The 20381-nt window shown below is 54.9% G+C and overlaps 6 protein-coding genes across 6 annotated transcripts; 2 read left to right on the forward strand and 4 right to left on the reverse strand.

The window, feature by feature from the left end:
- Positions 1–710: 710 nt before the first annotated feature.
- Positions 711–2407, reverse strand: DICSQDRAFT_109488 (farnesyl-diphosphate synthase). The gene is made up of 4 exons (XM_007368263.1): positions 2099–2407; positions 1884–2021; positions 1438–1730; positions 711–1381 (listed from the first exon to the last, which is right to left on the reverse strand). The coding sequence occupies exons 1-4, from the start codon at positions 2222–2224 to the stop codon at positions 856–858; spliced, it is 1083 nt and encodes a 360-aa protein (XP_007368325.1). The 5' UTR covers positions 2225–2407; the 3' UTR covers positions 711–855.
- Positions 2408–3916: 1509 nt separating this feature from the next.
- On the reverse strand, positions 3917–4237 carry DICSQDRAFT_14843 (uncharacterized protein; the record flags this gene model as incomplete). Its single annotated transcript, XM_007368264.1, has 1 exon — positions 3917–4237. A coding segment is annotated over one exon (321 nt), but the record flags the coding sequence as incomplete, so codon positions are not given.
- A 263-nt stretch (positions 4238–4500) lies between these two features.
- On the reverse strand, positions 4501–10479 carry DICSQDRAFT_156526 (uncharacterized protein). Its single transcript, XM_007368265.1, has 13 exons — positions 8906–10479; positions 8694–8855; positions 8508–8638; positions 8318–8456; positions 7416–8261; positions 6772–7008; positions 6589–6694; positions 6368–6532; positions 6060–6314; positions 5694–6002; positions 5365–5638; positions 5121–5302; positions 4501–5064 (listed from the first exon to the last, which is right to left on the reverse strand). Exons 1-13 carry the CDS (start codon positions 9491–9493, stop codon positions 4766–4768), a joined length of 3693 nt encoding a protein of 1230 aa, XP_007368327.1. The 5' UTR covers positions 9494–10479; the 3' UTR covers positions 4501–4765.
- A 2668-nt stretch (positions 10480–13147) lies between these two features.
- DICSQDRAFT_148796 (uncharacterized protein) lies at positions 13148–13454 on the forward strand (the record flags this gene model as incomplete). The annotated part of the gene is made up of 2 exons (XM_007368266.1): positions 13148–13236; positions 13301–13454. The coding sequence occupies 2 exons, from the start codon at positions 13148–13150 to the stop codon at positions 13452–13454; spliced, it is 243 nt and encodes an 80-aa protein (XP_007368328.1).
- A 1247-nt stretch (positions 13455–14701) lies between these two features.
- Positions 14702–15079, reverse strand: DICSQDRAFT_148797 (uncharacterized protein; the record flags this gene model as incomplete). The annotated part of the gene is made up of 2 exons (XM_007368267.1): positions 14702–14759; positions 14829–15079. The coding sequence occupies 2 exons, from the start codon at positions 15077–15079 to the stop codon at positions 14702–14704; spliced, it is 309 nt and encodes a 102-aa protein (XP_007368329.1).
- An 803-nt stretch (positions 15080–15882) lies between these two features.
- On the forward strand, positions 15883–17179 carry DICSQDRAFT_66069 (uncharacterized protein; the record flags this gene model as incomplete). The annotated part of the gene is made up of 6 exons (XM_007368268.1): positions 15883–15946; positions 16004–16153; positions 16222–16258; positions 16319–16408; positions 16465–16627; positions 16691–17179. The coding sequence occupies 6 exons, from the start codon at positions 15883–15885 to the stop codon at positions 17177–17179; spliced, it is 993 nt and encodes a 330-aa protein (XP_007368330.1).
- Between the last annotated feature and the right edge of the window lie 3202 nt (positions 17180–20381).

Genomic DNA, 20381 nt, shown 5'->3' on the forward strand with positions numbered 1-20381 from the left:
GACTCAGCTCGCCTAACCCACCCTTAACCCTAACCGGTCGATCTCACCTCGCTTCGCTCGGTTTCGATCTCCCTCCCTAACCCTGAGATAGATATAACGAAGTACTCACTCTTCAGTCAGTAAGGAAAGACTGAAGAGGGAGGACGCAATCTGAAGCCCTTATATACTACAGAGAAGTGTCTATGACTAATCAAAGAGCGGTTAGTCACATGTACCATAGTGCGATGAATAATACAATGATAAAAGAATTGCGACGTATCGCACCATAGGATGAGTAAGAGATGAGTAAGGCATAGACCTGTCTAGACCATTCTGGAGTAGTACGGATTGTCCTAGACAGTACCAGAAGAGTCCGGAAGCATAGCTATAGTACACGAGCAGAGAGTCCCAAATATGGTAACATACTACATAAGCGACTACAGCTAAGCGCTAGGAGACGCATAGCCTCGTGTAGTCCGGACCGGATAAGTCCAAGTTCAACACCTCCTATTCCCTAGAAACTGGAATCAAGCCCCTTAATTCCAGGTTTTCCGTGGAACAAGGACCGTAGCACCACAACCAGGTCATTTCACCTGAAACAAGCTGGTGCCCCAGGTGCCCCACAGCCTCCCCCATGACCTCCGGTTGGGTTAAAGGTGATTTCTCTAGCTGTTAGGAAGTTGTGGACCTTGTTCCGATTTTACAGGTTTCAAATTTACCAATACTTGGCTGTTTGAGCTAGAACACGAAGTCGTATTCCCACATACGTACTTCAAACGTACAGGAGGAACATGACTAGCTATTTTGTACTACAGAACCGACATCCACTTCTGGCTGCCGCCCTCGCCCTCGCCCTAATCAAATGCCGCGCGCGACTCACTTCTGCCTCTTGTAGATTTTGTCGAGGAACACCTTAAACACTTCCCTCTTCAACTCCACGTCTCCCGCGCCGACGTCCGCACCCTCGGTAGGGATAGTCTCGATGAGACCTATGATTCGCTCGTATGCACCCTCTTCATACTCGGCGTACCTCTTCCGAATGCCAATCTCTTCGTACAGCGCCTTCACACGCGCTTCGGCTGCCTTATCCTTCACGCCGTAGTTCTCGTCGAGGACCTTCCGTTGCGCAGGGGTTGCAATCGCGAGCGCGGTGTTGACACACCATGAACACTTGTTGTCGATGATGTCCGTGCCAACCTTACCGAGTACCTCTGGAGGCGCAGCGAAGTCGAGGAAGTCGTCCTGGACTTGGAAGTACTCGCCAAGCGGGACAAGAATCTTCTGCGCGAGCTCGTAGGGGTCGTTCGTCGATGAGTGGGGAATGCCACACATGTACATGGCGAGGGCGACAGGGAGATAGAAGGAGTAGTAGGCGGTCTTGAAGATGACGATCTTCTGGTGCCTACACGCGCAGATGGAGATTAGTACACAGACAAAAGAATGAAGAAGACTACATGCTTTGCAAGCGAGAACTTGCTCAAGTCGACGTTATCCTCGGGGGCAGTGATGAGGTCAATCAGTTGCCCGATGTCGGTCTGGAAAGTTGTGTCGTGAAAAACGTCGAGGAGGTAGACGTAGTACGGCTCGGAGCGGAAGTGCTTCTTGAGGAGATAGTAGATGGAGCCTTCGAGCAGATACGCGTCATTGATAGCAAGTAAGTTCACGCCCTCGACGCGGTACCAGCATGGTTGTCCACGGCGAGTAATCGATTGGTCCATCATGTCGTCCGAGACGAGGTAATAGGCTTGGAGCTGTAAGGGAAGCCTACGGTCAGCATCCATGCATGCGCAGGCCAGATTGTTGGGTTGAGAAGGACGAGCCTCGTGGACACGAGGAGTACGGGTAACGGAGGGGCGAACGCGCAGGCGGACGTAGGAGAAGAGAATCGAGCGTAAGAGACTCACAAATTCGACACCCCAGCCGAGAAGAGCAGCCTTGAAGTACTCGTCGTCGGTAAGCTTCCGTCCCTTGAGGATCTCGACGGAGTCGACAACAGACATCCCACGGTTGAGCTTCCCGCCTGTGACGTTGTAGTCGAGGTTCTAGGAGTAGCATCCGGCGGACATGCCAATTCGAAATCAGTACGGGCGCTGAAGGGGAAACACAGACGAGAACGCACGCGCTGGAACCAAGTGATTGCATCATCTGGCATGCCCTCCTGCTTGAGATAGCCGAGGAGCTCATCGCGGAGGACAGGGAAGATGCTCTCAAACTTCTGTCTCTTCTGTGCCTTAGCGTCGGCCATTATGCGTCTGATAGGCGCTTAGCGGTGTGTAGAGCAAGATGTAGAGGGCGGGTATCGGCAGCGGAGCGAGGGAAGGGCTGGCTGTTGAAGGTGCGATGGAGAGGAGGAGCTCGATGCGATGTTGCCTATATAGCTGGAACGAGAAATAAGATGAAGTGGCACGAGATACTCAACGAATCGATGACGAGGTCTAAGCAGCTCGCCCACTGTAAATCCCTGGAGTGGGGGGGGCGCTTCGAGTACGACCGCCGAAAATCCCAAAGTGGGGGGGGGCGCTTGCCGTCCATTTCTTATTCCGTCGTCATCGGACTAGAGCTCCGCTCTGACACTATCGCTGCGCCTCGAAGTTCTCCGACAGATACGGAGGAGCTTGCTGGTTGCAGATGCGCCCGCTCTCATCCATGCTGCAGCTGTGTTTACCTGCTTGGGCCACGGGGATCCCATCGCAGTACACGCGCTTAACTCGAGCGCGGCTAGGACAATATTGTCAACCAGACTTCGCAGCACATTCTCGCCGCCTTTTAACGCAGCTCTCGTCGCCTACCAATCAATACCATGACCTGGAGATGATATTGCGTGCATGTATAGAGAAAGGCTTGTTAAGCGATGGTCAGCATCTATACAATGGCTGTGCAGTGGTTCGCGTACGGAAGGATTTTTATGCAGCATTCTACGAGTAGAACGTAGGGGGCGTGGCAGCTGCTTGAGAGTCACAGCCGACAAGATGGAGCTTCCTACAGCAGAATCGGATAAGTGCGGAGACTGCGCGTTGAGGTGGCAAGAACATGCAAAGAGATCTCTCAAGCTGGCCATGCGGTCGACGACGAAATGCTCATGTGAGAGTTTTGCAATAGGACGGTTGGTCTGTTGAGCTCGCTGTGAGACTGCCAAGCCCAAGGGTGCGAACGACGAAGAGGCCAGCACGGACCTGGGAGAGCTTTGAGGAGCGTCCTTGAATGCGGGTCGAACAGAGCAAAGGGTCCTGTCGCAAGCGACCGCGGGAGGAAAGCGAGGATGAGGCAAGACTGCGAATACGGATCGGACAGGCGTCGCGTATACTCGTGTTACTTCAGTCACGCGAGGAGGCATAGGGGCACCAGGATGGAACGCACCTAAATTAGCTCTCACACAGGTATACGACTGAACAAGTGCTCACCGGAACAGCACTATTTGTCAAGGTCTCAGATTGTGGGCATCGCCATCGAACAGAGCAAAATCGCCGTTGAGAACCCCGGAGTCAGCTTGAGCCCGCACGAAGAAGCGCAGATTCAATAAGCAAAGCTATATGTCCCCACAGGAGAACACCCGAAGACCATCTCACGAGTGCTTGTGCCAACGCGTTGCTAAGTGTATATGGCATCAAGTGCGCGCGAAGCAGGGAAGCGCAGTCAAGCACGGGGTAAGCATTTGCCGAGCCCGGACGGAATATAGAGAAACAGGCGACTCAAGGCGACATCGGCCAACTCGGGTTGATTGAGAAACATGTGGTCAATAGATTGAGCTGGTACTCTAGAACAATACCAATGACGGACTGCTTCACAGCTAACGAGGTGTGGACCGTGAGACGTGGATGATGCGACAGCGGAAGGACGCTCAAGACGTACGAACAGGAGGTCGTTGGGTCTGACTGGAGAGTTACTTCGCCTTGCCCTTGGCTGTTCCCCCCGTTGACGATGAGTAGCCTTCGGTCCCGCTCGCCTCGTCCAGCCAGTCCAAGTCCGACTTCTGCCCACCCAAGTCGGCGAACCGCCTGCTGAACCGTCCCATACGCCCAGTGACCTCATCTTCCTCCTCGTCCATACCCACAAATCGAGCTGCGTTCCAGAGTGGGTTATTCGTCGTGTCGCGCGTGAGGCGGATGACGGAACGCGGGGAAGTGGTCCAGTGAACAATGGTAGAGCCATCTACGCGGACAAGGCGTTGGGGGAAGACGGGGACCATTGGATTGGGCAGTTTCTTTTGCCGTCGCTTCCAAACGTGCGTACGACCGTAAGGAGACGAGGATACAGCTCGCACTTGGAGATGAATGGACGAAGCTGTGATATTTGCGCGCTGTGCGAAGTTGAGCGAGCGGGAAGGGAAGCAAGAGGGGAACGCCATAGATGAGAGACCGAGCATTTCGAAAGGCGGTGGTGAACGAGCGGGTGAGGTAAACGGTTAGAAAGAGATGTGCAGGTGTCGTCGTCGTCGTCGTCGACGCTCGAAGGGATCGGCACGCATAAGCGCCTTGGTGCGAGCTCGAAATATCGAATAATATTCCAAATGAGTACCGGGGCCATTAAGCTACAATAAATTACAGTCCTCCATTCTCCGTGTGTCTAATATACAGTGGGTTGAGAAACAATGCGGTGAGTTTACAGGGTGCCAAGGAATGCAAAATAACCTGTGCAATGGTTGTGTGGGTGGGCATCGGTGAAGTGTAGCAAATTGTCCGTGTGTAAACCGGATGCATGTCAATCCATGCGAACCGACAACCTGCAGGCGACAGTGCATGAATGCGAGGCAACTACTACGCGAATGCCAGCGCGTAATGGTTAATGACTACAGCGAAGTGGGCTCAGTCGAGTCGGGCTTGAAGCGCAGTCGCGCCAGAAGCACGCTGTCCCATCGACCGTTATTGCCGGACGTAGAGATCTTACGTGCGTATTGCGGAGCTCCGACTGGTTCCTCCTCGTACTTGGGCCCGCCAAGGAAAGACGACGATATATCGAACGAGAACGTGAACTCGCCCCAAGGCCGACCGTTACGCGTCGCCGAGAAGACATTGAAGTTGACTTGGCCATCGGGATGCTCGTGACTGACGAAGAGCGCGTAGTCCTGAGCCTCAAGCGTGCCGATGACTACATACCGAATATCAATATGTGGACGTGCCAACGTGAAGAGGATGTAGACGTACCGAGATATAAGTCTTCTTTCGTTATGCGGTTCTCCTCCCCGTAGATCGCCAGGATAGTGTCCGCGTTAGCCTTGAACCACTTCTTAGGTGTTACGAGGTCTTCCATGTACCGATACACCGTAGACTCGGTGAACAGGTTTGCAGCCTTGTGTCCAGAGCGCAAGGGGGCAGAGTAGCGGCGACTAGGAAGTCATCCATGGTAAGGACACTCATCGTATGAACAAACAGCGCGCGATGTACGTACGAATAGGTTGCTTCTCCAGCGCGATTTCTTGGGCCCAGCCATGACTGAATCATGTCCATGCCTCGCTGGGCAACGTTGCGCTTATCCTGCCGCTGGCTGCCCTGGCTCACGCGCCCGTAACCATACAGAGATGGTATGTTCTTCACACGGCCGTTCGACGACTTTTCCGGCTCGAACGAATTGAACAGTGTCACGAATTCGCCGTAATTCGTCTTGCTGTGATACCCGACCGCACCTATAAGGATCTGCGACGGCGTCCACAGCGGTAGTGTTACTGGGAGTATGTAGTTAGCCCATGCACGTAGCGTCAGGATGTGAGACGTACGTACGCGATGGGTGGAATTCGTGTTGGAGGAGCATCCTGTACCGACGCTCATCGCGGATGTTTTGAGCGTGCTCGTCCGGAGGAGGGGGAGAGACGTGTCGCGGGAATTCTATGTGCTCTGACGATTGACTGTCTTGGACGGACGCGCGACTGCTCGTTCGGCTCAGGTCTGTCTCGGGATCCTTGCGATCGCGATAGTCACCGTGGTAATCCTGCGAGTGCCCCGTGACAGATTCGACTTCCATGGCGGTCATGAACGATACGTCCGTCGAAGGGGCCGATCCAACCTCGACAAAGGAGGCAGTGACTTCGTCTAGCGGAGGTGAGCTTGACAATCAGATCCATGGCTAATGCTCTCGGAGGGACTCACCAGGGAGTAGAGGGAGCGGTATGGGATGCATATCCGGCGACTTGCGTGCCTTCATCTGTTCAAGCCCCAGATGACGCGACACGGGCGACTCCTTTAAGTCCGCGCCATGAAGTGCTCGCAGCCGCTGGACGTCTTTGTCAATCTTAAGGAACGGCGGGCGCATAGTGGGGTCACGATGCCAGCATGAGTGGAGAACCTCCGAAAGCTGCTGAGACCAGACGCGCTGCAGTGGCAGCTCTGGACGCATGTTCTCGCCTGACAAGTCGTGTGAATCGACATACTATGTAGCGGTGAGAGGTGTGACTCACGGAGGACGAAGTGCCTCACGGCGTCGTCGTCAGCCATGGGCCAGGGAAGCGCTCCTTTGGTGAGGAGCTCGACGACAGTGATTGCGAACGCGTACACATCGATCTGCTGTGTGAGCCCGCTTTGAGCTGACATAAGCTCCGGAGCCTGCCAGCGTAGAGTGCCGTCTGTTCAGCGCAAGTTATATAGTGCTTCAGGTGTCATAAGGCGCAAGCGCACGTACGGGGAAGGGGCAGCCCGCTTACACGGTACGCCTCCGACTTCATCTCGCTCTGACCAAAGTCAGAGATGATGCAGTGATGCTTATCATTGACGAGCACGTTCGAGGCCTGTTGTTAAAGCACATGAAATTAAGCTCTCCCATCTGTGCTCTGTGTTCCGAACTTCAGCGAACCAGATCACGTACCTTGAGATCTCCGTGCAGGACGCCTTGACTGTGGAGGTATGACATTCCTTTCGCGATTTCGTGAACCATCTTGAGTAAGTCGACACTGTCTAGCGACGGCAGCCCCTTCAGGTAGGTTACGAGACTGCCGTTCTTGTAGTAAGGGCTAACGAAGAACCAAGGGGGGTCGCTGGATGCCGAGGACGCGCCAAGAAGCTCGCAAACGTTCGGGTGCTGGAGCGTCTTCCAGATCGACACCTAGACAAACCGGATCGGCGATGCGATTCACCGGGACACAGGTCAGCACTCAATCACCCACAAGCGATATCAAGATTTGGACGAATAGAGTAAGGGCTGGAAGGCGAATGAATAGACAATGCAAAGAGAGCCGCTGCCTAGATAAACACCGGCGGCATCCAATGACGATCCGCCAGACTCATTGAAGCACGAAGATCTTCCAGGGCAGCAGCTCGAGATGCAAGGACGGGTAAACTCAATCTCAATAATCTGAACCCAAGACGTCCTCGCGTCGGCTCCACGGTACGTACGCAGATAGGGAACTCAAGCGTCGAGGGTCATTGCTGAGACGCAACACTGATACGCCTGCTACTCCACCGCCCCCGACCACCACTTGCGCTGCTGCACGAAGTGAGGAAAATACTCACCTCATGCACGAAGAGCTGCCTCGGCGTCGTCGGCGCGAGCACCTTGATTGCCACAACATGGTTCCTCCACGTGCCTCTGTACACGTCGGAGAAGAAGCCCATGCCAATCTTCTCATCCCGCTCGACCTCGTACCGGGTAATCGTCCAGCTCGGCAGCGTCACCTCCGCGCCACTCAGCCGCCGGAGCGCGTCGATCCCGGTCTCTATAAACTCCCGGTCAAGCGTGTCACGCGGTGCGCGGGAAGACCTTCCTGCAGAGCTCGCGACTGAGCTCGACGTCGTGCCGCTGCTTCCCGTACTGTGCACCGTCGCGGACCGAGTAAGGCCGAGGGTGTCCGATTGGGCGATCTGGGGCCCGGCGACCTCGACGGCCGCGACGTTCGCGGACACCAGAACAGCCTCCTCCTCCAGGCTCTCGCGTTCGACTTCCTTCTCAAGGGCGCGCTGAAGCGTCTTGATAGCTTCGGGCATCTCATCACGGCCAACCTGGAGGACACGGATCATCTCCGCGTCATTATTGGCCTGCAGCGCGGTGCGCATGAGCTGGCGTAGGTCGGCGGTGTCATAGACCATGTCGCGCTCGTTCTGGCGCGCGGTGACTGCCTGGAGCTGTGCGAGGATGTGGCCCGAGTCATCGTGGCCCTCGGTGGTATCAGGCTCTATTGTGAGCAGGAGGCGGTTGGTCGGAGCGGGTGAGATCGCGCGTGGATACAGCGAGGGCTCTATGGTAATCGGCTGCGATCCCTGAACGTTGTGGCTGATCGAGTCCAGGAGCGCGGCGGCGTCGGCTTGACGTTGACGCTCTGCGGCCACCACCTGCTTGAGAATACGGATCTGGATCGAAGTCTGTAAAACAATTATGAGATTTCCGGCAGCGCAGGCGAGCTTTGCAATGGACGCACGTTGAACATGCCGAGGGCATCGGTCAGACTACTGTGGCAGGCACCGAGAGCGCGCTGGATCTCATCGCGCTGGAGGTAACGTTTGATAAACGGGCGATGGGACGTCTTGATAAGGAACATGTGAACCTCGCGGAACGATCTGTGAGACCTGCGTCAGCACACGAACGTCTATGAGGGAACAATCACTTACTCGACCAGGCGCGTGAGCGGAGGTTGCAACTCAATACCGACTTCGTCCCCTGCGTTCGCGATTTCCTCCCGGATAGACATGAGGATAGTCGCACAGCGTTCAGTGAGGCGGAGACATGCAAGTCGATTGATCTGGAAAATGCGGTATTGGGGAATGCAGGATGTCACGTATAGCTGGAGTACTCACATCGACCAATTGAAGGGCATCCCAGATGCTAAGTAGACTCCGTGCAGCCTCTTCGAGTCCTATAATGGGCGCAAACCGGAGCAGATCTACGCTGACCTCCAGGAGCTCGTGCGTGACAAGAGCGGTTGTCCCGAGGACGTTCGTGGCCGCCTCTATGACGCGCTGGACGAGGGTCAGGACGACAGACCACCATGCGAACAGGTGATACTCACATTGCGCGTGCGTATGTAACCGTCTGTCTGTTCGACAGGCACCGTCTTCTGCTTCCAGGGTCTCGGGACAACCTCCCGGGTCGTCCACCAGCTCGTGGACTGTTCATGGGTCGGGGTGGGCGCCTCGTCGCCATGGGCTGAAGATCTCCAGATGAAAGACAAGTCGCGAAATGGACTAGCGGAACGCCCGCGAAGTTGAACAGAGGAAGCGCGGCTCCTTTCGCGAAAATCTGAGTCTCCGGGAGCGAGAGTGGTGGTCGAGGATGAGGAGGATGTGGGTATGGGATTAGAAACTACGCGCCCAAGCGGGATGGCAGGTGGGCGGATGGTGGAGACGGATGCGCCTCGAGAGCGAACGGACTGATTAGATGCCGATTGAGAGGTCGTAGCAGGAGACTTGAAAGGGTTGGAGAATGAGACATCGGCGGGGGGTTGAGACGGAGGCTTGGGGGACGGGGCAGCAGGGTTGAGAGGAGACGGGACCTTGACGGTAGACGCCGCGGTGGAATCTGAAGACAAGTGGGAGGAAAGCGGAGAGGGCGTGGGAGGTGTCTTAGACAATGGGAACGACCTTGCGCGAGAAGACATGATGCAGTCACGGTATGAAAGGAGACTAGAGTGAGTTTGAATGAAGTGCTGCAAGGCTGCTCGTACACAGCTCACGGCGGCTGTCGAACGTGCACAGTTGACCGCAGGCTGTTAAACGGGCAGGGCGGAGGAAATGCAATGGTTATATATCTGAGAAGGTCCAAAAGGTGGTAGTCGGGCAGAGAGCCAGCGGAATGGAGGCAGAGTATCCGAGAGAGAACCCGCCGAGTGCAGACTCGAGCTGAAGGCCCGACAATGGCCGGACCGAGGTCGATCAATGCAGAGATCGATGCTCGCCGACGTCCAGAAAATCGCAGGCGACGGTCCCGAGTGCCCGGCGGCGGATGAAGATGCAAAGCAGCAGAGAAAGGAACCTAAGCCCGCTCTCCGACTCCAAGCAGCAGCACTGGCAGCACATGCACAGTGCCGGGAGTTGCTTCAGCTTTCCCACGCCACAATCCCCCGCCATCTGTCCCGTTCAGGCATTGCTCCTCGTTCGTGCCGTCCATCCATACCTCCAAAAACGCCTCTCCGCACATCGCAATTGCTGAATGCAAACAAAGGTCCTCCGCCTACCTCGCCCATATCGCCAGTCCAGCGTAGCCTGACTGCGTACTCGCATCTCCATCCCGCACTGATCACACTCGCGGACGCACATTTCCTCGTATGGCCACTGCCGCCGACGCTCATTGATCGAGACCAGATCCCGCCGACAGGCTTCAATCTCTCCCGAATCTCATCTGCATCTCCATATATCGACGGCGACGATGACCGCCACACCCCCAGCGATGATACCATACTCGTCGTGCATCTCTGCATTCCCCTTGACAAACAGCACCGATACACGACGCCCGCTTGCGGCCCGTTCTCCGAAGCTGTCTGCTAGATCGTAGTCGATGTGGGATCGTCCATGGCCAGCAGCCATACAGTAACGCCATCGTGTCTCCACAAGCGGTCATGAAATCAGCCAGGTCCCCGGAGGTGCGAGTCGCGACCCATGTCTCCCATCCTACTGGTCTACGCGTCTCACGTCATAACCCTTCTGGCGCGAGCTAACTTCAAGGGCGCACGTCGGAGGGTCTCAATCTCGACATGATGCTCTTACTTTTATGTCCCCTGAGCGCCTGATTCAGACTATATACTACATAGCAAATCTGCTTCCCGATGTCTAGTGACCACGCGAACTAGCGCGAGCACCCCACCCAGCACCGCTATGTATGCCAGATAATAGGGAAGGAGCTCGCCCACTTGATGGCCGTAGACCCATCTCGATTGGCCTCGCGATCGAGCCTGGTCCATACTGTGTACGTCAATAGCCCAACCTCTGCAATCGAGCCGTGCGCACTCCTTCCCCTATATGTAACGGCTTTGAAGCCTGAGCACCAAGGTCCTGAAATGCCGGTTAGAACGCCGACAATTGAGCGAAGCCGCAAGACCAACACGACTCCACCACCGCACGCCCAAAAAGATCAAAAGACATGATGCCACCCCGCCCGGGGTGCCAACCTCCATTTCCGAGGAGTTGCAGTAGCATACCACGCGCAGCGCCAGTGTACGTCACCGGAAGAGACGCGAGACATCAAACAAGCGTGGGTCCCGCGCTCCGCCAAACTCACGACGGCGGTTGGGTCCTGGCTTCAGGCTCAGAAGCCGTCCGAGCTGTTCCAGAGGTGCTCTGTGCCTAGCGTGCTTACAGGAAATGTAAGAAGCTCTCGTTATACCACCACATGGTGCAGGGGCACAGGGACGTACTAGGGAAGAGATCTACCACATCTCGTGTCACAGCCGTGATACAGACACGACAGAAGCAGCGATGCGGACCGGAATGCTGCGCGTGTGTAACCCAACGTCAACGCCTCCAGAACCCGCTCTGTGCATAACGGCGTTCGGTGTGATCGGCCTCATGCTTCGAGCACATCCGCGAGCATCACAGCATGAACTTTTCGAATGAACAGACAGCTCCGGGGGAAGTCAAGCGTGAAGACACGTACTGAGCTCCGGTGGCGGTGACACGGGGCATGCCATGGCGCACAGACTCAGGGACAGTGCTGCAGCGGCGTCTCTCTCGAGTCTCCGGGATATTTTGGAGTGCCGTGCCGATGTGCCGTCTAGAGTAAGATACAGTGCACTGATTCTACGGCAGCTCTGCTCGATGCGGACACGCAGAAGCATGAACGGCCGCCTAGTATCTTGCATGATTAATGGCACCTATATGCCGATCTCTCCAAACACGGTCGTCAACCAGCAGGCTTAGAGAAGCTGTCAAGACCACTTCTGCCGCCGATTACGCGGAGCGTCCGAGAATTAAGCTCACCGGGGTAGCCGAGAAAGCCCCACAGAGGTTGTCGGACTAACTTTCGAGGGTTGAGAATCAGGAAAGAGACGTTATTGTGATGTAATGACACGCACCATAGGACTCTGGTTCGGCTTTTCTTCGCGATGGTGCCTGGGAGAAGGCAGCACCAGTCTGGCAGCGGTGGTTAATGAGAGAGAGTACAGAGGAGCGTTTGGAAGCGCATGGTCCGCTAGGATAGGGAGGATGTTAAGACTCTACGGACGTGGAGGTCGAAAGCGTCAACCGAATCAAGCGGAAGTGGAGACGTCAGACAGGGAAAAACCTCCGCGACATGTCAGTTCACTCCGTGTTTGAGTTCCTGTGCCGAGACGAAGAGAGAGCGGGTAGTACATGAGTATCATCAGCGCTTGGCATGTCGCAGTCGCGGCCGACGTCGGTGCGGAGCGCCAAGGAGGACCGCCAGCGGCTACAGACGAACAAGCACCGCCAAACAATGCCACGAGTCGGAGAGTGCCAACTTGGGCCTTGGCTCTCTCACCCGCTCCCGACATGAGTGAAATGTGCGGTTTACGGTCAACGCCTACTTTAACTCCCACCCATCTATGGGAGAATATTCTCGTCCCTCTCAGGGGTCAGGTCAGCATCGGCGGTTCAGTCTCCCTCCGCCCAACCTTACCCCCAGTCGCACCGGCTTGGCATCCCTCCTGACCGTGATTCGGCGTCGCTACCAACCGAGAGCACCTTCCAACTGGGTCCAATTTGAGGCAGTATGGCAGCGCTACGTATGTGAGATATATGAAGTAGTACGCACATGTTTTCAACCGCTCTTTCGCTGCCGAGCACTGACGCGCCTGTTAGGCAATTTTATCCCTTACCTGCTGCGCTCTACCACGAGCTACGAGAATGGGTATATGACACATGAACATGGACACAAGCCTCGAACATGTGCTCTCGAAGTACCCGAGAAAACTCGTTCCTTGGTCAGCGGCGGCACAGACGTGGGAACACCTCGCATTCGAAATTTAGTTCAAGCCCGCCTATTCACTCTGCGTTCGCTAAACGTATTGCATTTACGGACCATCGTTATACCCCCACTAGACGTTCTAAACCCATAATATTACAACGTGACGTACAAGATTTTCGTCACTTGCTTGAACTGCACGCTTACACGCTGCGTCCAGGTCTCATTAGCACCTTCATAGACTAGCGCGTCCGCGGATGCCCTCCTACAGGTAAGATACCGTTGACCGCACGCTGCGCCTCTTTCCCTAACACCATTAACCCATTACTACGTCTCTGCAATCATCGTCTACGTGGCTAACGACCGATGTGAGCCAAGACATGGGAATCCTTCTCTTATGTCAGTCAGCAGGTACATCGCCGATGGGTACTCTTATCGCGTCGCCACGGAACGGTCGCCGAACGCACGCAACATTTCCATAAAGCGGTAGGTTGGGTGTTGCTCTGAACATCTTCGTGATAGCTGATTCGTCGCTGCACCCATGAGAAAGGGGTCTTGAGACAGTTGGCTTCCTTTCCATTCTCGAAACCTACACTATCTCGTCGTCCACTTCTCGTCGTGCACGCCGCTGCCTTCGCCTCATGCCCGTTGGAAGCCCTCTCTTCTACATTGTGCCCTCCGGAGAGTTGACCTCCTGTGGTTGACGGGCTCTCTCCGCTCGCGGAGGGTAGACGCCAGTTCTCACTCTAGTTACTCCGTGGGAAGGAATCCGCGCCCCATGGGTGGTTGATAGACTTGCACTGGTCTCGTGTTCGCTGTGACCGCGTCCGAGAGAACCGCGCGGTCCGAAGACAAGCTCTTACCCCCTTCTATCTGCTCATGACGCACTGTGCAGGTCAATACGCGCCTCTCGGTACGTCTCCGCACCAAAACCAGAAAACTGTTCCTGGTTCCGGGCGCGAACGCGGGGAATGGGCTCTATGCTCGGTCAGTTCAGCGTGGCACGGTACGTCTCGCGCATGCAACAGCACTCGGACGCGCTTGCCTGAGCTTCAACCTAATTGTACAGCTGACTGTTCTTCCCTAGATCTTCTCAGGGACGTTTGCTCCCGGCCAGCCTCAAGCATCCCTTGTAGCATGCCGACCTGACCTCCACCTGCCACCCTCTCCCTTACGCCCAGTACGAGCTATCCGCATCTCTTGGGTCTGGCGCCTCCCTATCTGCTTGTCACCAGCAACTTTATCTGCATGCATGCATCTGTTCTTCAGCGTGCACCAGGCAGTCCTAGCCATTTGCGCAAGCCGCTGTGGTTCGTTCCCCGGTAGCCAAGCTTCCCGAACAGCAGCTTCACATGGACAACCATGCGGACGAAGTGGACGATAGGGTCAGTCACTCTGCGTCGAACTCCTCAAGCACGGACATGAATAGAATCCCGCTCTTCCTCCCCAATTACCTCACAAAGGTTTTGATATGCGCCGAACCGGTTCGTCATGATATCTGTCGGTGTCATAGGACGTCAGAGCGCGTCATTGCCCCCCTTTGAGGTGAGCACACCTATTTCTCTGCTATATATGTCACATGTATCAGAAGATTCTGTCGCATTGTTAGCTCAGCACCCTTCTCACGTCGCAACGGTTCCTGGACCTGTAGCGAAGACCTTTGTGAAGCGTGAAGGGTCTCTGCACCTCACTAGAGCGAAGCTGTGGTTCGTCTGATGCACAGGTTTCCCTAATCCTGGATGAGTGCTCTCAGTCGTGTGTTGCCCCTTGCATTCTTGAGAGTTCACCGTGCCTGAACGGTGCATTAAGGTAGTTTCGGGCGCTTTTCTGTCTCCTCCATCAATGCATCTTGGACGTCATTCAAAAGTAAGCTCGAATTGAATTGCGCCTAAACGGACCGATCCGGACATCGAAATACCTATACACATTTTCCTCTTGTATTTCGCCAAAATCATCGCCCTGTCTCCGCATAGGCGACGTTCTCAAGTTTAGCTGCGCATCGCGCCAGCCTCTGGTGAGTCATTGACTCGATCATCGCATTCGCGGGCTCGTGACCAGCTATCTTAGGTACTTCCTACCATAGAACCTCGCCCGTCGCTGTTGCCCGCACCCCACCTCGCGGGACATACCCGCGACCGTGGTGTCGCGAGCCCGATATTCGAGGCTTCGCCCTCTCCTCCTCATGCCGCACCGACAGAGCAATCACTAAGGGTTTTCGCCGTCGCGCGATCCACTCGAACTTTGTGACACAAGCAGGCTTACACCTGGACACACACCCACGGCACACGATCGTTCTTGGAACGATATCACGCTTCTTTGAATGCGACATTCAATTCAGGCAATCTCGCGGTCCGGTTGTAGACAACTAGTGGCGCGGCGCACGCGGCGTGATCATCCCAAGCTACTGGCCCACTTGTATCGATAGAATCCGCTGACACGATAGCTTCTGTGGGTCGCGTCTTGGATCTCAGCTTGCAGCGCGCTCACGGGCCGATGCATCTCAGTTACGGCGTCCATATCTAACATTGTTTTCCCCCGCTCAATGTCTCGTATGGAGAAATGCCGGAAATCCGAAGATGACCCCTTGCAGGACGGGACGTAATAGCAGTGTTACGTTGACAAAGCTGCCATGCGAAAATCAGATAGTCCGATGGCCATGGGAAAACTGGAAGGCGTGGATTAAGGTTACGAAGCTCAATTCATTCAATGCGCACATTCCAAGGAGGTATGTCCTCGCGAATCCTCTCCGTATGGTACATAGCCAATCTGATTGACTGGCAACGAGACACGTCAACGCAGCGGTGTGCCCGACAGGGTGCATGTCAGACGTCATCGGACTCCTTCCCTGCACTATAAAAACGTTTGTATCGGATCGAAGGTGCGGCACAGTCTGGTTCCTTTCTTTGAGCCACCTTTTGCGCGTTAAACTCACTTATCAATTCGATTCGATCATCTTCTCATTCTTGTCTGTTAGCCATATCGAGCTCCCTCGAATCCAAGAACCTGGGCTTCTCCGTTTCGTGCGACCTTCCCGTTTCGGCTGTGGAATTTCGCGACTTCGGATTCCCCGTGGCCTATAAAGTTGCGGCGGCGGTGGAGTTTGGGTACCACTCATCTCACCCTGTTGACACCATGACTACCCCTTATGCTGCTCGCCCTGTTGATAACCTCGGTCATGCTACGCACCCCGCCCTTCGTACGTCTCTTTTCCGGCCTGTCTCATTCGCCTCGTCAAATTCTTACCATCCCGCAGACCTCCGGGATGCAAGGGATGCCCACGTCGTGTTCGAGGCTGTCCGTCTGGGCGTGTTGCCATTGATAACTCGCCGCCTCACTGCCAATGAGCGTGAGCAGCTTGTTTCTGGGAACGTTTTTGTGTGGGAAGAAGCTGAGCACAAGCAAGGTAAGCCCTTTTCTAATCGGAAGAGTCTTAGCCTCATTCACCTACGCTTTTATCTGCATGTTATCGAGTAGGCGGACTGGAACGATGGACAGATGGGAGGCGTTGGTAAGTAATATCGAATCTTTTCGACCGCATTCTCCCTCACGAGCGTGACCATAATGCCAGGTCGCAGAGCCGCATGCGAGGAGACTACCTCTTCTACGAAGAGAAGATAGAGACGACGGCGGAAGAGAAGGAAGCCAAGGCTGCCCGTCGGTATGTTGTTGCTGCACGTTCGTATCCCTTCTTCTCACGAGTGATGATTTTGCTAGGGCTCGGCGAACGTTGGACCCCTTTGCAGCCCCTCCAGCTCCCATCCGAAGACAAGACAGGCCAACCAAGCCAGATGGCCTCACGAAGCAGACGTATTCCACACACGTCCACACACGTCGAGGCGAACCGCCTCGAAAGTGGCACATCGTCGCGTACTTCTCAGTTCGTCCACTGTGTCACCCTTGTCGTTCGGGCGTATGTACTGACCTCTTCTCCCTTCTCCAGGGCGACGACTACACGCGGCTTCCCGTCATCGAGAACTACGAATACCTCCGCAATATTCGGGTCCCAGAAGGGATCTTCACGTCTGCAAAGGGGAACATCGCTCGATTTGGCCGCGTACTTGAAGATAGTGACGGGCACGAATCCCCTCGCGCGGGTATGGACTACCCAGAATGGTCCCCAGCTCCGTGGGCTCTCCCGTCTTCCCCAGTCCACCGTGGGGTGCCCACTGCTGATAGGCCTATGTCCTCCTCGTCGTCATCATCGTCTTCGGCTGCACAAAACGCCCCGAAGCAATACACGGTAGGACAACACCGACCCAGCAGTGCGTCTGGTATCCTCCCCAGGCTGTCTACTGTCATCCCTGTCGGACCACTCACACCTCCCGCTTCTCCAATGTATCCCACGAGTCCAAGCGGCGCGCCGAGTAGCTATAAACCGCTGACAGCCGAAGACCGACGAGCACTCAACAGCTTCCGGCTGGCCCTCTAGGGTATCGTCAATTGCGCCTTGGGCATCCGATTGTAATGGGGTCCTGGCCGCATACAGGGTCTGTTCATGTACAATATATCTTAAAGAGATTTTCGAACGACGTGGTTCGGATATTTCGCCTGACTGCTTGTTTAGCTTCGCATACATGTACGGTGCCATGCACAAGGAGTAACGTTGCTCCCATCGCTGGCCGTACAACTCCAGCTGCGAGAGGCAACTGCAACTGCGCCCACACAGCCCTGCCACGGTCTGTTGCCACAAAGCGGCACCACCGGAGGCACATCGCTCGCTCCTCGGAGCCCCTGAGTCTCTTCCTGCTCACGACGGGACGCATCCAGAAAACTTCAAGAAACGGAACTCTTCGAACTCGGTGATTGGTAGGGATTAGACATCTTGACAGCTGGATATGTAGGGAGCCCGGAGATCGGTCGTTATTGAGTTTTAGTCTTTCGGTAGGTGCTATGAGGCTTCTTGCATTGTATAGTCGGCCGATGGATAGGAGGCTTGCAGAGTAGGACCAAACTCATGCGAGGATGATTCGTCCGCTGCTGTTACGCTGTTCCCCGCCGCCAGGGCGGTTCCCCGATAATGATCCGGGTTCAAGAGCCCTTGGAAAGGTACTGCAGCCGTAATGGGACAGTCCCTCGGTGACTCATCCACTCTCTTGTCCGCGATGACATGTTGGCGGGGCAGTGCATGCGCGTGGTCTTGGCCAACCAAGTCCGCTTGATATAGAGACCCAGTGCAACCTGAGTGGATTAGGTGCAAGTTCTACCCTTTTTCCCAAGTTCGGTGGAATCTCATCTCTTCCCAGCACCTGCAAAACTTTGATAGGTCGTGGGCGTGAGGTGGTCAACTGAAGTGGAACGAGAGCTCTGAATTCCCACGCGGTCCTTGCCACCTGTGCCACGTGGCCAGCAGCTTGCCTCGCGCGGCGTCGCTCTGACCACACCATTCTATCTGCCAGCTCGGACGTCTCAGCTCTGGTCTCCTAAAATCCTCCCTGCTCGAGTAGCGTTAAAGCATCGATTCAGATAGCTGCTCAGTGAGGGCTGCAGCTAGACCCTCGGTCTGTCAGTGTCAAACAAGGGGCCTGGATACTCGTTTCATTGCTATCCAGTGGCTGCGAGCCAAGGTTCTCTCGGTCGGTCTTGGCTCCTCTATGCCGCGTTCAAAAGGCTTCGCTGCTGTTACCGCATTCTCACCTCAGGTGGCACCACACCGCGACAATAGATGGATCGGCTGTAATACGGGTAGCTCGGCTCGGGGTCCTACACTTGCTCTCGTGATGTAGCATGTAGTTCATACTCACTGCCTTAGATATGGAACTATCATATGTGTATGACTTGCCTTCCAAATCGCGTCGCTGAATGACTAATCTCGGAAGATCGCACTGTCCCAGTGGTATTCATCTCTCATATCGGCATCGAATAATGCTCAAGCAGAAACGATGCACGTGGCAATGTGCTATCAAGCTTTCGAAGGCTGCCGACCAGGATAGCATCATCTTCATTGGTTCTCACGAACAGACCCCCGATGTCAAGGTGTGCGCAAGTGGCAGAACTTGGTCCGCAGTCTGCAAGTCAAAATACATTTCGATCTGGGCGACCGCACCTAACTTCACCCTGACTGCACTGCTGACAATTCCTCCCGGACAGGCTTTCTTTTGGGCTCTGGTAGGGCGGCTGTGATCGGTCGGCATACGCTCGCTGGGAGACGTACCTTCCTTTGCTCCACAAGACACAATACTGATACCGCTCTCTCCGTAAGTATCCACGGTCCAACTGGCGTGAGAGAAGAAACCCATGTTCGACCAATGTCGTGTTCCTGTCCAAGAATACAGGATTATCAGCCAATGCAATGGCGACCTGTGTCCACTCAATTCGTATATGGGGTCGATGCTCGACAGTCTACATAGTCACTCCAAGCGAGGCCTTATCATGACTTTTCACCTGAAGGTACGTTACGCATTGACAATGCTGTCGTAGGGCCATGTCGGCGCATCAGCAAGCCAGATTGGTTGCGATCTCTACTAGTACGGGTCCACTACGGTGACCACGGATTTCCGAGATATAGACCCATGGCATACAGGTCCCTCCTGACAATTTGCAGTATCCCGGCGGGCTGGAATGCAGAACAGTCCCACTCGACCTCTGTTGCGATGATGGCATGAGGCATTTAGGTCAATATCTAGCTGCACGATTGTAGTATGAAACCTCCATCGCTGTGCTTTTGAGGGCATCTCGCAACCAACTTCCGTAACTAGTGCTAACGGCAGGTGCTGCGGTCTGAATGGTACCTGACGTACAGCGAGCTCGATTACTACCGACTCCCATTTTAATACCTCATCGAGCCCTTACTAGCTGCATTGCGATGCTCATTCTTCTCCAGACACGCCGGGGACCGCGGATTCAGACACATCACTTACGTACTGCTCGTCCTTCCTTTGCTTCATGTGTATCATCCCGAAGTCGAGACGTGCATAGGAGGTCAATCTAGGAAATTATACTTCACGGTCCCTTTCACGGAGTACTGCGCTAGATTGCACCTGGAGTTGTCATGCATAACACATACATTTTCCCATTGTGCTTCTATATTGCCATTGCCATTGCGGGTGTACTGTAGCATCCCGTCCGTGAAACGCCTCGCGTTGTGCCGGCCGTTCATTTCACGAATCTCACAGCACGGGGAGGGATGCATCTGTCGAGTACGATACCTAATGTCATACTAATGATATGAAGAGCAGCATTGATACGATGGTGATGCACGTCGTTGTGTTGGCTCCATTCGGTGGCGTTAGACACCCCCGACGCCGATGGACATGCTTGCCGCAAACTACCCTACAGGCATGGATATAGCGAGAAGCAGAAGCAATCAATTCGGAATACCCCGAATCTCAGCTAGAACATCCGACGATACGGCGTCCTTCATGATGTGGACCCAGAGGTAGGCTTGGACAGCTCTGTACGAGCGCGGAAGTAATGTATAAGCCCTACAGTAGGCCTCCCATTCCCATGCGCTGTATGACATGTGAAAGTAAGAAGCTATTACACGGCCACACCCAAAAGCCTAAGCTTCCATCACGGCTCTCGCCGTTCGCCCTATACACGGCCTACGAATTGAGCACATCACCACGTAGAAAAGGTAAATGACTGAAGTTGTCTGTCTCTACGAGTTTGACAGTGAGGCCAGACGCAGGAGA

The sequence above is a fragment of the Dichomitus squalens genome (genome assembly GCF_000275845.1).
Source record: "Dichomitus squalens LYAD-421 SS1 unplaced genomic scaffold DICSQscaffold_34, whole genome shotgun sequence".
NCBI lineage: Eukaryota > Fungi > Basidiomycota > Agaricomycetes > Polyporales > Polyporaceae > Dichomitus > Dichomitus squalens.

Excerpts from the sequence above, each read along its gene's own strand:
- DICSQDRAFT_109488 (XM_007368263.1), bottom strand. The coding sequence starts at position 2,224 with ATGGCCGACGCTAAGGCACAGAAGAGACAGAAGTTTGAGAGCATCTTC. Across the intron at positions 2,022-2,098 it reads CAATCACTTGGTTCCAGCGC|AACCTCGACTACAACGTCAC; the intron begins GTGCGTTCTCGT and ends TGCTACTCCTAG. Across the intron at positions 1,382-1,437 it reads AGCAAGTTCTCGCTTGCAAA|GCACCAGAAGATCGTCATCT; the intron begins GCATGTAGTCTT and ends CTGCGCGTGTAG.
- DICSQDRAFT_156526 (XM_007368265.1), bottom strand. The coding sequence starts at position 9,493 with ATGTCTTCTCGCGCAAGGTCGTTCCCATTGTCTAAGACACCTCCCACG. Across the intron at positions 8,262-8,317 it reads ATGCCCTCGGCATGTTCAAC|ACTTCGATCCAGATCCGTAT; the intron begins GTGCGTCCATTG and ends ATTGTTTTACAG. Across the intron at positions 7,009-7,415 it reads GGCAGCTCTTCGTGCATGAG|GTGTCGATCTGGAAGACGCT; the intron begins GTGAGTATTTTC and ends CGGTTTGTCTAG.